Genomic DNA, 13,755 nt, shown 5'->3' with positions numbered 1-13,755 from the left:
CGAGACCACCATGCCCCAAGCGTCGCACACCGCATCCGTATCCGGCGCATCCGTGGCCGAGCCTACGGCCGTATCCGATCCCGTGCCCGTATCCGAGTCCGTGTCCGAGCCTACGGCCGTATCCGAGTCCGTGCCCGTATCCGAGTCCGTTCCCGATTCCGACTCCGTGCCCGATTCCGTGCCCGTATCCGAGTCCGCCCCGACCCGCCAATCCATATCCATACCCGGCTCCAAGAAGACCAGCGCTCTGCGCCGCCACGACGCAGCCCAGCAGCACGATAGCCAAGATTGAATTCATGATTGAAGAGCTGCAAGAGATAAGCAGACATACCGGCGTGATTTCGACGTCTAGTTGTTAGTTCTAGATGCGCGCATTTGTGAATTAAGTCTATAACATGTTTGATCTACAGAGATACTGGTGACATAGAGTAAGCCGGTTACAAGCCACTCAACTACGAGTGAGGTAAATAATGATAAATAGGGCCAGACACAGAGAGAGAGAGAGAAAGAGAGAGAGAGAGTGTGAGAGGAGACCTCCATTCGAGAGAGAGAGAGTAGAGAGAGAGAAAGAGAAAGAGAGAGAGAGAGGAGAGACAGAAAGAGAAAAGGGAGAGAGAAAGAGAGGAGAGAGAGAGAGAGAGAGAGAGAAGAGAAAGGAGCGTGTGGTGCAAGAGTCGAGGAGAGAGCGATATAATGAGAGCGAAGAAAAACGACAAGACAGACAGACAGATACAAATAAACACGCACAGCGGCGCCACCGGCGCACGACATACACACAGAGAGTAGAGAGAGAGAGAGAGAGAGAGAGGAGAAGAGAAGAGAGAAGAGAGAGAGTGGGAAAGAAGAGAGAGAGAGAGAGAGAGAGAGAGACTCGAGAAGAGAGAGAGCGAGAGGACGAGAGAGGAGAAGAAAGAGAGAGAGAAGAGAGAGAGAGAGAGAAGAGAGAAGAAAGAGAGAAGTGAAGAGAGAGAGAGAGAGAGAGAGAGAGAGAGAGAGAGAGAAAAGAGAGAGAGAGAGAGTGTGGAAGAGAGAGAGAGAGAGAGATGAGAGAGAGAGAGTACGAGAGAGAGAAGAAAGTGTGTGTGAGAGAGAAATAACAGAGTGTGTCTGAGAGAGAGAGAAAGTGTGTGAGAAGAGAAAAGCGCGAGAGAAAGTGAGTAGAGAAGGGGGGTGCGAAAAACGAAAAACAGTTTATAAAGTCAAAGAGAAGGCAGGCAGACAAGCAACATCAACCCAACAAGTCAACAACTAAGCAATAATACTTACAGAGACGTTTTCACCAGGTTCTTCACGGTTCCAAGTAATTCTGCAAGTGCAAGTAGCTTAATGCTGTTCGCTAGCGTCGCTTATATATCAGCTAGAGTCCCAATGGCCTATTTGCTCCGCTTTCCGCTCCCTTTGTGCATGGCGCTCGCAATATTTTAACACTGACTGCAACTTGCATAAACACAACCTAATAGCCTCGAGCTTAATGACAGATCGACCGCGGGCACCGATAAATCAAAGGCCGTTGTTCGGTGGAGCGCCTTTATCCTCTCAGCTCGTCTCATCGCGACAGACGCGAAGGTTGCTCGTGAAAATTCGTCATCGTCGTCGCGGATGTCGCGGCTTTATATCGTAGCGCTGTTGACTGAGATCTCTAGTTCGTTAATTCCGTATGTCAATGCAGTATTTGTCTGAAGGATATGATAGTGATGGTGGGTGTCGGTGGCCTCTCGGGTGGGGTGAGGCGTTGATAGGGCGGATGATATCGTAGGGGAGAGTGTGGTATGCGTTGTGTATGTTATATATATATTATATATTATAAATAATATTATAATTATATATATATATATATATATTATATATATCCTCAAGTCCCTTCTCGTGCAAAGGAGGGTATAAAGTAAGGGAAGAGTGTAGTAATTAATTAATAATTGCCTTTACATATACATTGTGGCCCCTATCCATGCTATATGTTCGCCTCAATCAGACGATGAGAGATACTCCTCACAAAATTTTGTCGGCTCGACGCCCGGAGTGTTTAATGCCATCGACTGTGTCATAATTTAGAAAAGTTGTAAAGTATTACGCCTATGGACCGATTCAATGGGTGTGTTGCGCTGATAAAAATTACACGCGGCTGCCAGCTCGCCACATCACCCTCACATGCCTGTAGCCATCGTGTATGTCATGACCCCGTACCTGTTTTACAGTTGTACTTGTCTCCAAACCACTAACATTAATTACGATGAGTGTGAGCTTGAGTAAGTCGATTCGCCCACGAGTATCAATAGTCAGGAGTCCGCAATAATAGAACGTGTGACTAATAGAAGTGAGTAGAGAGGGAGACCTAGAGACTGAGAGTAAGAGTAGAGAATGGAGTAGAGAGTTAGAGACTGAGACTAGAGTATAGAATAGAGAATAGAGTAGAGATAGGAGAGTAGAGAGTAGAGATTAGATGTATGTAGGAGGAGTGAGAACTAGAAGTAGAAATATTGAGAATGAGAGTAAGGTAGAGTAGAGAAGTAGAGGTAGAAGTAGAGAGTGAGGAGTAGTACGAGCTAGAAGGAGTAGAAGAGTAGAGTAGAGATTAGAGACTGAGAGACAAAGAGAGGAATAGAGAATGAGAGTAGAGTAAGGAGAGTAAGGACTAGAGACTTAGAGTAGAGAATAGAGTAGAACAGTAGAGAGTAGTAGAGTGCCAGATAGACTCGAATGATCTTGGAGTAGAATAAAAGAAAGTAGCAATAAGGTAGTAAGAGTCAGAGCCGAATGATAACTAATAGGTATGAGAATCCACACGAGAATATATGCCCTGGTATAGAGTAAAAAAGTCAGAACCAAGGATCAGAGGAGACTAGAGACTAAAGTAGGAGAGTAGAGAGGTAGAATATTAGAACATAATGTCGAGGGTAAAAGAAAGGAGAAAAAAAGGAGAAAGTAAAGAAAGAGTAAGCGAAGTAGAGAGTACCAGAGAGTTAAAGATTATTACAGAAGGAATGTATAATAATAATAAAAATGTTAGGATGGAATAGAGAATGACGGATATCGGTCCTCCCGTACAGGTAATAGGAAGAAGTAGAGACATCGCGGAGCATGTATATGTAAAGCGTACTATATGCGTTTAAATAAGGGTGGAATCATCGGATAATAGAAGGATAATTTCAGGTGGTTATCGTGAAATTTAATGTCAATTATATTTATTAATCGTCTATTAGATTCACACAGAATTGCGAGCTATGCATCAACGCCGTGGTTTTTTTCTTATATACAACCAATATACGTTATTAAATTGTTTTAATCATACTCCGAATGATAACAATTAACTAGGCCTGATATTGCTTTATAATTTATTCAAAAAAAGAAATACGATCTACTTCCGTTGGATGATAAAAGGGCTGAGCGAAAAATGGAAATAAAAACCATCAAATAAAAATTTTTCAAGAAAATTTATTTGATGTTTTTTTTTAAATTACACCAGCCCTTACATAAAACACCACATCTCAAAAGATAAAGTTTTATATATAAAGATTATATGTTTACATGCTCAGTGAGCAGGCGGGTGAGCTCCATGAGAGACTGAGGTTAGGTCGGAGGACGAAAGAAGAGCGAGGCGTACTGGCGAGAATGGAAATGGAATAGAAGATGAAGCAAGAGTGAGAGAGAAAGGAGGTTAAGAAAATAAAAAGAGAATTATAAAAAAAAAGAAATAAAAAAGGAAGTATAAACAAAAGAATTGAATGAGGTGAGAGGTTGAAACATTTTTTAAATAATTGGGTACGTGCAAGGTGCGCGGTTGAGTCTGGACAGTGTTTGTACAATGTGAAAGATTTTAAGATTTAAATTTCATAAATAAAAAAAGTTTACCCACACACCAAAGTGAAAAGAGACTGGGGAAAATTGGATAAGGAGCAGGACTAGGGGTGGAGGAGTCTGACAGGGGAGAACATGGGGGCAAGGTGAGAACGAAAAAGCAGACGGCAATAAATGACAGGAAGCGAAGATATTTACGGAAAGGCATGGGATCGAAAAATGAGAAGGCAGATAGCCGCCAGTGAACAGCTGGGGTGGGAGATGTTCGGAAAGTTGACGCATGATAAGTAAATGCTCGATAGCTATTCCACTGGCGGATAAAGAAAGGACGGGGCCATGGGGTGTGCTGAGGTGGTGATAACGCGCACGGTTCGTTATATAACAACATATACTCCGATGATTAACATTCACCACTTGCCCCTCGGTAAAGATCTAATAAATTTAGCTCGCCTAAGGTGCTTCTGTCTTACAATTTGCCACAGTTTTTCAAATATAAGCACAACTCATAAGGCCAGAAAGTTAATAAATATCATGTCATAGATGCACGTTGGTCTTATCTATATTTTTATACTTACACTAATCAGTAGAATAACAGCCAAAGACAACATTGTGACGAGTGCTCTGCAAATATAAGAAACAATTTAAGATCTCACGAAACGAAAGAACCGTTAGCAATATCGTAGTCACGGATATAACATTCCTTTACTTTGCACTGCGTGAGTCCAACATGTTCTGTTAGCATCTATGACAAATACGACATACGCATATACGCTCTCCTATGACACAATTTGTCATAGGAAGATTCTTCCTATGACAGATATTGTTTTATGTGTTGCGCGCATCATAGGAGTTTAGGAGCGCTATTATGAACGCAAGCAGTGAATTTCAGCTGTAAAGCGGAACGAAGTTGACTCGTCAATATTTGTCATAGGAAGAATCTTCCTATGACAAATAGTGTCATAGGAGAGCGTATATGCGTATGTCGTATTTGTCATAGATGCAAGCAGAACCGCTAGCAATATCGTAGTCACGGTATAAGTATATCGGTTATACTATAACATCTCTATATGTTTTGCACTGCGTGAGTCGTACTCTACGAGCAATAGTTACATAAAGACATATCTATCAGCTCCGACTATCTCGGCTTTTGCACATAGTATAATATAATATAAGCCGTAGAAAAAGTTATACTTACATTACCAAAGATGCTTTCAGAGGTCCTCTCGATGCAAGTAAGTGGTCTGCAAGTGCTGACGATAGGCTAAGAGAGAAGGGTTTATATATCCTAATCCTTGATCGTTAACCTCCACCGCCTTTCTTCTGCCCCAGCCGAGCAGCCTTGTATTACTCGCCTCTTGCTCACCACCCGCGGCCATATTGTATATCAATCATACTCGAGGTCACGTATTTCGCTGGCAAAGAAATGTGAGCTGTCGCTACTGTCACACCATCACGCGAAATCAACATCTGATGACCGCATGCGGAACTTTAGAAACTGACAGGAGCTTGTTGACAAAAACTACCCGATCCTAAATTCCAACCCGCTTATGAAAAATCGATTAGTATATTTAATCAACAGATTTAGTGTGCGGGACACGCGTGAACGAACGCGTAACGGAAAGTCATTTTTTACCGCTGCGTCTGTGACCTTGGTTCAACGCGCAACCTAGCTATCGTCTGACGGTAATTGATAGAGTCTATGTGGTGACATATATACTGGAAAAATCCCGTGGTTTTAAGCTAGGTGCTTTATTTCCGTGATATTGTATTTGGTTCGTTTCACTAAGCCAACTCGGTTTAGGCGTTATATTACGAATGTATAACACGCACCGAGTGCATGGTGGCGCCGTGTACGTATATGTTTATCATAAAACTTTACTATAGGCAGGAGAGGATACGGGAACCCAACTGTGCTATATAGTAGTTTATAATTGTGTAGGCTAATTAGTTAAACTCTGCTCGAATCAACCTGCGGGTATACCATTCCATGATCAGGAGTGTCAGAATATATCATCAGGGGTTAATCATGACAAATGTTGTCATTATTTGTCAAAATTTGTCATTATTAACCCCTGATATCATCTATATTACGACACTCCTGCTGTAATCGAATGAAACGGGAGTAAAACCACACAAATTCCACCCGATTCCCTTTTCTTACGCCAATCCGAATTCTAAATGATGCAACGTGCAGCATAATGACGTAGATAGGTAACGATGACGTTGTTGTTGTTGCAGGTTACGCACTGGCAGCACCCGCGCTTCCACGCCTACTTCCCCGCCGGTAACTCGTGGCCGTCAATCCTCGCCGATATGCTGTCTGACGCAATCGGCTGCGTCGGTTTCTCGTGGGTGAGTATTCAGCAGACGCCTGGCACTGTGCCAGAAGCAAGCAGCTGACAATGTGCCAGCAGTATTGTCTTGCGCCTCGTAATAACGTGTCGGGTGCCGTCTGGCGATGAGCCAGCCGTATTTACTAATACCTGCTAATTATGTGTTATTTGCCAACTTTATGTAAATCAGCTAGCAATATCGATCATAATTATGGCAACGAACTAGTGGTATTGATTATCACTTTGGAGTTTAAAAAGGCATCGATTAGTCATTGATCTAACCGAATAATCGATGTCACGATTATGACGACAGAACTTATTTAATTGTCAACATTTAATTAATCATCGGTCTGGCAACTCGCTTCTCTACTATGTGCGGCGTAAATCTTTCTATAGCTATTCTAGCCAATCTAGAAATTCGGTAAGTACAAATAATGTTCAATGCAGTAGCATACTTAGAGAATTTTACGGAAATATGTACGCTGTTCTGTTGTTTTCTTTGTGAAATCGTACGTATTCGATCAGCGGGTAGCACATTACAACATTTTGTAAATGCTTGAACATTTAAACAACCAGGCGACCGCAACACAACCACTCCAATATTTTTGCTGGCCAAAAATTCCCTCGTACGCCACTCGCGCGTTTCGTGATGGATCGACATCTGTATGGCTTTTAGGTTTCCATATAAATCATCAGTCTACGGGCACGTGGTCGGCACGACAGGATGTCATGCTAGGAAATTACAGCAATTCGCATTAGTGATTTTCATGCATATGATTTTCAGGAGAACCAACGTAAAGCTGCTTAACACCATCCCAATCAAGTCAACCTTATTATTCTTTTAATTATTATTATAATTCTATTATTCTAGGCAGCCCGTAGTACACCGTTTGATTTTGTACACGTCTCTTTTCTTCCGTAAACGAAATAAATAATGAATCGCTTATATTTTAATCATTAATACTCGATTTCAATAATACTCAATAATGCAATAGTTTTGAATTATTGACTAAACAAATACAGACACCATCTCATGCGACATTTTGTCCTCGTGTATGTTCACGTGATTTTCACGCGCCAACGAGAGTCAATATGCGCGTTGGAACTATTTATATGACGATTCGTCATACGAGGAATGCTGGTATAATTATGTCGAATTGCGACGTGGCCGCTCACATGCAGAACATGTTCATTAGTTGTTTGTTTGGTTATTAATCAACATTTGTTTGATCGATCTATTAATGCTATAAATAGCAAAGCGAGCACGTCACGTCACGCGCGCGATCACGTGATCGTTTCGAACGGTTACGGAGCGCGCGCCGCTGCCAGTGCTGCCGTCGTATTTAAATACCGCCGAAGCTCGTTAAGCTCGTTTTTAGTGGCGATTAATCACGGTTGAGGCTTAACATCTAAATGGTCTTTGTTCGGCCGTCGTTACGGACAGTCGTTACGGCAGCTAGCCGCGCTTTGTGAAGCGACTCGACCTGAGCGTTTCCACGGCAATCGACGCATTCCTTCGGTGATCGATAACAAAGATCTCATTAAAAAAGGAAGGTGTGATCGCGAGAGCAGACGTGCTTGTCTCATCGCATGCGGACGTAGTCTAACGTGACGGGTATGTGCGTTTCTCTCTTTTTCGCAGGCAGCGAGTCCGGCCTGCACAGAACTGGAGACGATTATGTTGGACTGGATAGGTAGGTGAACGCAATATAACCAGCGTCTATGACAGATAAGACATACGCATATACGCTCTCCTATGACACTATTTGTCATAGGAAGATGACAAATATTGTTGTATGTGTTGTGCGCATCATAGGAGTTTAGGAGCGCTATTATGAATAGCGAAGCATGTGAAGCAGCAGTGAAGAACGCAAGAAGCAGCAAGAAGCAGGAAGGAACGCAAGAAGCAGCAAGAACGCAAGCAGTGAATTTCAGCTGTAAAGCGGAAGGAAGTTGACTCGCCAATATTTGTCATAGAACATGTTGATATGACAGAGAACGTCACTCGAGTATTCGTCATTATTTCCAGTCCGTCAGTTCATGACAGCTGGCTTATGTTTGTGGCTATTGAATTATAGCGTTCGCTGTTTTTTGAGAATCTGATTTCGTGAATTGCCTTTGACCTTCTCCGTGTCAGCGTCTGTTTCTTTTCAGAAAGGAAACCGTAGAAATATAAATATACTATATTGAATAAATATTATAACAATTCTTGATAGTGATTATAAGGAAAATGCTTGAAAGTAGAAAGTAATCAAAGCAAAAATTCGATTCAGCTCGCATGGTGAATCTTCCCAATATCTTCCGTCCATTCGAAGACATGGGCAGAGGGGGAGGCGTCCTACAACAGTCAGCTAGCGACTGCATCCTCGTCTGCATGCTCACTGCGCGTGCGCAGGCCATCCGACACTACAAAGAGGAGCACGGATCCGAGGAGGACGGAGCCATCTTGTCTAGGATGGTCGCTTATTGCTCGAAGGAGGTCTACATCGCTCTGTTCTCACCTGTTATCACTGACACTCGCTGACCTGTTGTTATCGATATTACCAGGAGCGTATAATGACAAATATATACAAATTTGTACAATATATACAAATATTGTATATATTGTATACTGTATATATGTAAATATTGTATATATATGTATACTGTGTCCAATACAAATATATTTGTCATTATACGCTCCTGATATTACTTATATTATCTTAATTATATTATTATAATTATTACAGTAATTATATATATATATTACCAGGAGTAGATAATAGGGAATACTCCTGATATTACCTATTATTAGGAATACTAGTTCACCTGTTATTATTTATAATAATTATGTAACATGCCAATAGCTTTTAAACTTATAATAATTATTAATAATAAGTTTCTAACAGCACGGATCGATCATATCTTTGCTGATTTAAAAAAAACTCTATGGTGACGAACGGATTCGTGTTTCGTTTTGCAGGCACATTCCAGCGTAGAGAAAGCTGCCATGATTTGTTTGGTTAAAATACGAATACTGGAGACAGACGAAGAATACGCACTGCGTGGCGAAGTTCTATCCGAGGCAATCAAAGAGGACAAGGACGTGGGACTAATTCCCTTCTATGTACGTGCGGTACAGCTACGGCCTGCTGATAGCTGTACATTGATTTATGCAGAACGCGAAATTTATCGTAATTTCTTATTATAACTCCCATACAGATGAGAGTACGGGAAGGAATCCCTGACCCCCCCTCCCATCCTTAGATACGGCAGTGTTGCCTGCAGGCGTGACTCCACGACGAAACCTACGATTGAAGAACTATATCTACAATTTTGTATAACTTAGGCGATAATCGGGTTAATCGGATTAATAGGAATTATCGGATTAATCGGATTATCGGAATAATTAGATTATTCGGGTTAGGGGATAATCAGGATAATATATACAGGAATTCCCCCAGCTGACGTCAGGTGTTATCCATCGGTCGCCATTGCTCTTATCGATCAGTCCCTCGTAACCATTACGCTGTTTTATATCGTAAATGTGTTTTTAGGTTTTAGTGTGTACGAACATTCTCTGCTTTAGTGTGCCTCTGTGGCTTACTGCTGGCTACACTTGTCTTGTGATTGCATGAATGCGTGATAAGTTAAATTTTCTTGTGAAATGAGCGCCAACATTTACGCGCGCGCGCGCGCGCGCGCGTGTCGTGCGTGTGTGTGTGTGTGTGTGCCTGTGTGTGTGTGATTGTGTGGTGTGTGTCCTGTGTGTGTTGTGTGTTGTCGGCTGTATGTGTGTGTGTAATCGTGATTGTGTGTGTGTGGCTGTGTTCTTGTTTTGTCTTTCTTTACTTCTTACTTCACTCTTTCTCTCTCCTTCTATTGCGTGCTTTCCCTCTCACTTCTTCCTCGCACATTTCTTTTCACATCTCTCGCTTTTTTTCTTCCACTTCCTTTTCTTCATTCCTTTTCATTCCCCTTTTGCTCTCCCTCTCTCTCTCTCTCTCTCACACACGTTCTCTCTCTCTCTCTTCTCTCTCTCTCTCCTCTCTCTCTCTCTCTCTCTCTCTCTCTCTCTCTCTCTCTCTCTCTCTCTCTCTCTCTCTCTCTCTCTCTCTCTCTCTCTCTCTTTCCCTCTCCACCTCTCGCGCTCTCTCTCCCTCTCTCACTCTCTCTTTCTCTCCCTCTCCACCTCTCGCTCTCTCCCTCTCTCCCCCACTCTCTCGCTCTCTCTCCTCCCCTCTCTCTTCCTCTCCCTCTATCTCCGTCTCTCCCGCCCTCTCTCTCTCTCTCTCTCTTTCCCTCCCTCTCTCTCTCTCTCTCTCTCTCGCTCCCTCTCCACCTCTCGTTCGCTCACTCTCGCTCGCTCTGCCTACAGGTGTCAGCCACCCTTGGTACGACATCATGCTGCTCGTTCGACAACCTATCTGAGATCGGACCTGTGTGCACGAGCGAGGATCTGTGGTTACACGTAGACGCTGCATACGCCGGCAGCGCCCTCATCTGTCCGGAATTCCAATATCTAAAGAAAGGTGTCGAGGTAAATAGCCGGTTTTAGTTTGGCCTGTGATGCCCCAGTGACATTTATGGCGATTTTTTACTGTTCGATGAGATGGGAAAAAATTCCGGAGAAAATGTTGATTTGCGTTCAAAATCGATTAGAATCCCGTTCGAATGTATATGCCATTCGGATTACGCCTCGTTTTCAGCTCCAAAATCCTAGCACACCTGCATGCGTAAAGGTGGAAGCAGTTGGAACATAGCGACTTAACTCATGCCTTGATGTAATGGGCAATGCGTCTCGTTGTGTTTCCATGTTGCTTGTTTTATTTCTGGATGGCTTCCTTTTTTTAAATTGCCGAGGAACAATTCCGACATTCTCAGTGGCGTTCTTTAAAAACAACCGCTAGTTCTGGAAAGGGTCCTGATGTTTGTAGGTCAGGTGCCACTGCCTGAGTTTTCATCCCAGTTTAGGCCTGTTGCCGGGAATATTCTAGAGAGCTCACGATTTTCTCGTATTGCCCCGATCGACACCGCGTGAGCCAATGCCATTTTGTAGCAAGTTTGCCTATATCGTGTACAGATGGCGCTACGGTGTCATTTTTCAGTAGATGCAGCATTGCTGGTCAATGAATTGCAGCATCTACGAAAATGATGGTGTGTGTTTTTTTAATCTCTGTTTGCAGCACGCCAGTTCTTTCAACATGAACCCTAATAAATGGATGCTGGTGAATTTCGACTGCTCCACAATGTGGTGAGCGATAACATAGCACGGTGAAGACTGCTGAAACAAGCTCGCGTACGCGCTTAAAGGATTACTAGCCATGTCCCGAGTGTGTGGGGTGACGCTCAGCGGAGTTAGGTGGGGCTTGCGGTTAGTCGTTATTATGCGCGTCTCAGGGCCACTACATGAAAGACACCATATGAAAGACACCACATAAAATGTTGTTGTTGTTGTTTTGTTTTGTGTTATATTGTTGTTGTTGTTGTTGTTGTTGTTGTTGTTGTTGTTGGTGGTGGTGGTGGTGGTGGTGGTGGGTGTTGGTGGTGTTGGTGGTGTAGGTGGTGGTGGTGGTGCTGATGATAGTGGTGATGGTGGATGTTAATTGTCCTCGTTCTAGTTTTAATATTAAATGTCTATACGTTGTAACGTGATTATTATATGACACATCTATGTATTGGCACGTTAGTGGGGGAGGTGGTTGTGTTTCACACGTGAGCAAAAGGAGGAGGCGGAGCAAGAGGAGGAAGGGGAAGAGAAGAGAGAAGCCGGGGAGGAAGAGGATAATGAGGAGGAAGGGGAGAAGGGGAAGGCGGAGGCGGCGGAGGCGTTCACCTATATAAAAAAACACCATTTCATCTAGGCAACAAAACGCCTCCTTGTAACTACTAAGTAGTGTACAAGGGCTAAAGTGTAGTAAGCTAAGCTTAGCAGTCCATCGGAGCGACGTCTCGACACCTTGTCAATGCGAGCGCAATCGTTTGTCTAACACATTGAGAAGCGAGCTTCAGACGGCCTCGCGGGGCCGTCAAGCAAAAACTCTCGGCGGGATCCGAGTTAACGTGCGTCGCCATTATGGCTTCTATTGGCCATCAGTCAGCGTCGCAGCCTCCTCCTCGCAACCCTCCTCCCATCGCCACGATTAGCTTTAACAATTGATGCCGGCTGAATTTTCGATGTGAAAAAGAGGGACGCTAATATAGGTAGATTTCGCGTTCCAAACGAGACCCGGTGGTATTCGATGTAGATATTGCTGCTGGGAGAAGTGAGAGCGACAACTCGGCGTGTATGTCGACAGTGAGAAGTAGATGAGGAATGAATGCTGAATAAAGTCACGACAACGAATTAATGTCGATCCTCGCATCGTATTCGAAAACCTCCAGCAGATGGGGCTAGCGTACACGTTAGGTGTATCTCCCCCCCCCAGAACTTACTGAGATGAACAGCTTTAGATGAGCTAGACATTTGAGACGCGCATAATAACAATTCGCATCCAACCAGATAAACAATGTTGTTATTTTTCTCGGGGTGCAGGGTTCGAGACCGGGACCTTCTCACGGGCACCTTGGCCGTCGATCCCGTATACCTACAACACCGCTACTCAGGTAAGACTGGTCACATCCATTTCCTCACTTTGCACAGCCGCGAGCAAGAACGGGAAAATGAAGCCATTCTGATAATATAAGCGCTTGCTTCTAGATGCACATCCCGACGTGACATTTTCGCCATACGTGCCAGCTCATTTAATTTGCAATTTTTACACAATTCGCGTTACTAATCACAATCTCATGAACGCCTACGCATTATTGCGCAGACATTACCATATCTCACGCTTGTCCTCACGGCAGTATATAGACACTTACAAAGATAAACTTCACAGAATAGTGACTTACAACGTATGATGCCGGAACTTCGTCGCGAGATGCACTTTCATCGGTGTTATTTCGCTTCACTAATTGCTCTAACACATTCTTATTGCGAATACGATTGCATTTTAAGTCTATGCCAGCGACAAGAAGACACAACGAAAGCGGACAATTGTTCCATGGTGACTGGCGGGCGTTTCTTACCTAACACGACTTCTTTATTATTATTTCACGCTTTCAGATAAAGCCATCGATTATAGAGTAAGTCTAAGGCCATGATTCAGTTAGCTTATAAGCTACTAACATAAATGTAGTTGGTTCGTCGTTAGGTCAGTCGTTAGTAAATGCTACAGTCCCTATGTTGCGGCTGTGAAGTATCGTTATAACACACGGTAATGCTGTAACGACATCGTTAAACGTCCTGCTCGTAAATCTAATTAATAATTAATCATCGTAAAAATATCAAATATTAATGAGGAACTCCTAACGCGGCGCCGGTTCGCGACATATTGCCTGCGATGAAATAATGACACACGCGTACTGTGAGCCTCGGTCGCTACAGAATGCACGAACGCTCTTTGTGTATGTGTTTGTTGTTAGAATTTATATCGCTCTCTCGCTCTCTCTTTCTCTCTCTCGCTCTATATCTCTACCTACTTATCTATCCATCTATCTATCTCTCTATCTATCTTTCTATCTATCTCTCTATCTATCTATCTATCTATCTATCTATCTATCTATCTATCTATCTATCTATCTATCTATCTATCTATCTATCTAT

The 13,755-nt window shown here is 43.1% G+C and overlaps 2 protein-coding genes across 2 annotated transcripts in view; one reads left to right on the top strand and one right to left on the bottom strand.

Moving 5' to 3' along the window:
* LOC106812230 (spidroin-1-like) overlaps window positions 1-5,053 on the bottom strand; it is a 15,883-nt gene extending 10,830 nt beyond the window's left edge. Inside the window, exons 1-2 of the mRNA XM_014816061.1 lie at window positions 4,991-5,053; window positions 4,371-4,416 (exon numbers count right to left, since the gene is read on the bottom strand). Of these exons, the coding sequence (XP_014671547.1) occupies window positions 4,371-4,403 (33 nt within the window). The 5' untranslated portion in view covers window positions 4,404-4,416; window positions 4,991-5,053. The remainder of the gene's footprint in view (window positions 1-4,370; window positions 4,417-4,990) is intronic.
* A 959-nt stretch (window positions 5,054-6,012) lies between these two features.
* The window catches only part of LOC106812228 (tyrosine decarboxylase-like), an 11,441-nt gene continuing 3,698 nt past the window's right edge, over window positions 6,013-13,755 (top strand). The window contains exons 1-8 of the mRNA XM_014816059.1: window positions 6,013-6,147; window positions 7,771-7,822; window positions 8,402-8,607; window positions 9,091-9,234; window positions 10,486-10,647; window positions 11,294-11,361; window positions 12,643-12,713; window positions 13,216-13,235. Coding sequence (XP_014671545.1) covers window positions 6,013-6,147; window positions 7,771-7,822; window positions 8,402-8,607; window positions 9,091-9,234; window positions 10,486-10,647; window positions 11,294-11,361; window positions 12,643-12,713; window positions 13,216-13,235 — 858 coding nt within the window. The remainder of the gene's footprint in view (window positions 6,148-7,770; window positions 7,823-8,401; window positions 8,608-9,090; window positions 9,235-10,485; window positions 10,648-11,293; window positions 11,362-12,642; window positions 12,714-13,215; window positions 13,236-13,755) is intronic.

The sequence above is a fragment of the Priapulus caudatus genome, unplaced genomic scaffold (assembly GCF_000485595.1).
Source record: "Priapulus caudatus unplaced genomic scaffold, Priapulus_caudatus-5.0.1 Scaffold623, whole genome shotgun sequence".
Classification (NCBI taxonomy): Eukaryota; Metazoa; Priapulida; class Priapulimorpha; order Priapulimorphida; family Priapulidae; genus Priapulus; species Priapulus caudatus.
This window is presented reverse-complemented; position numbering and strand designations above follow the sequence as displayed.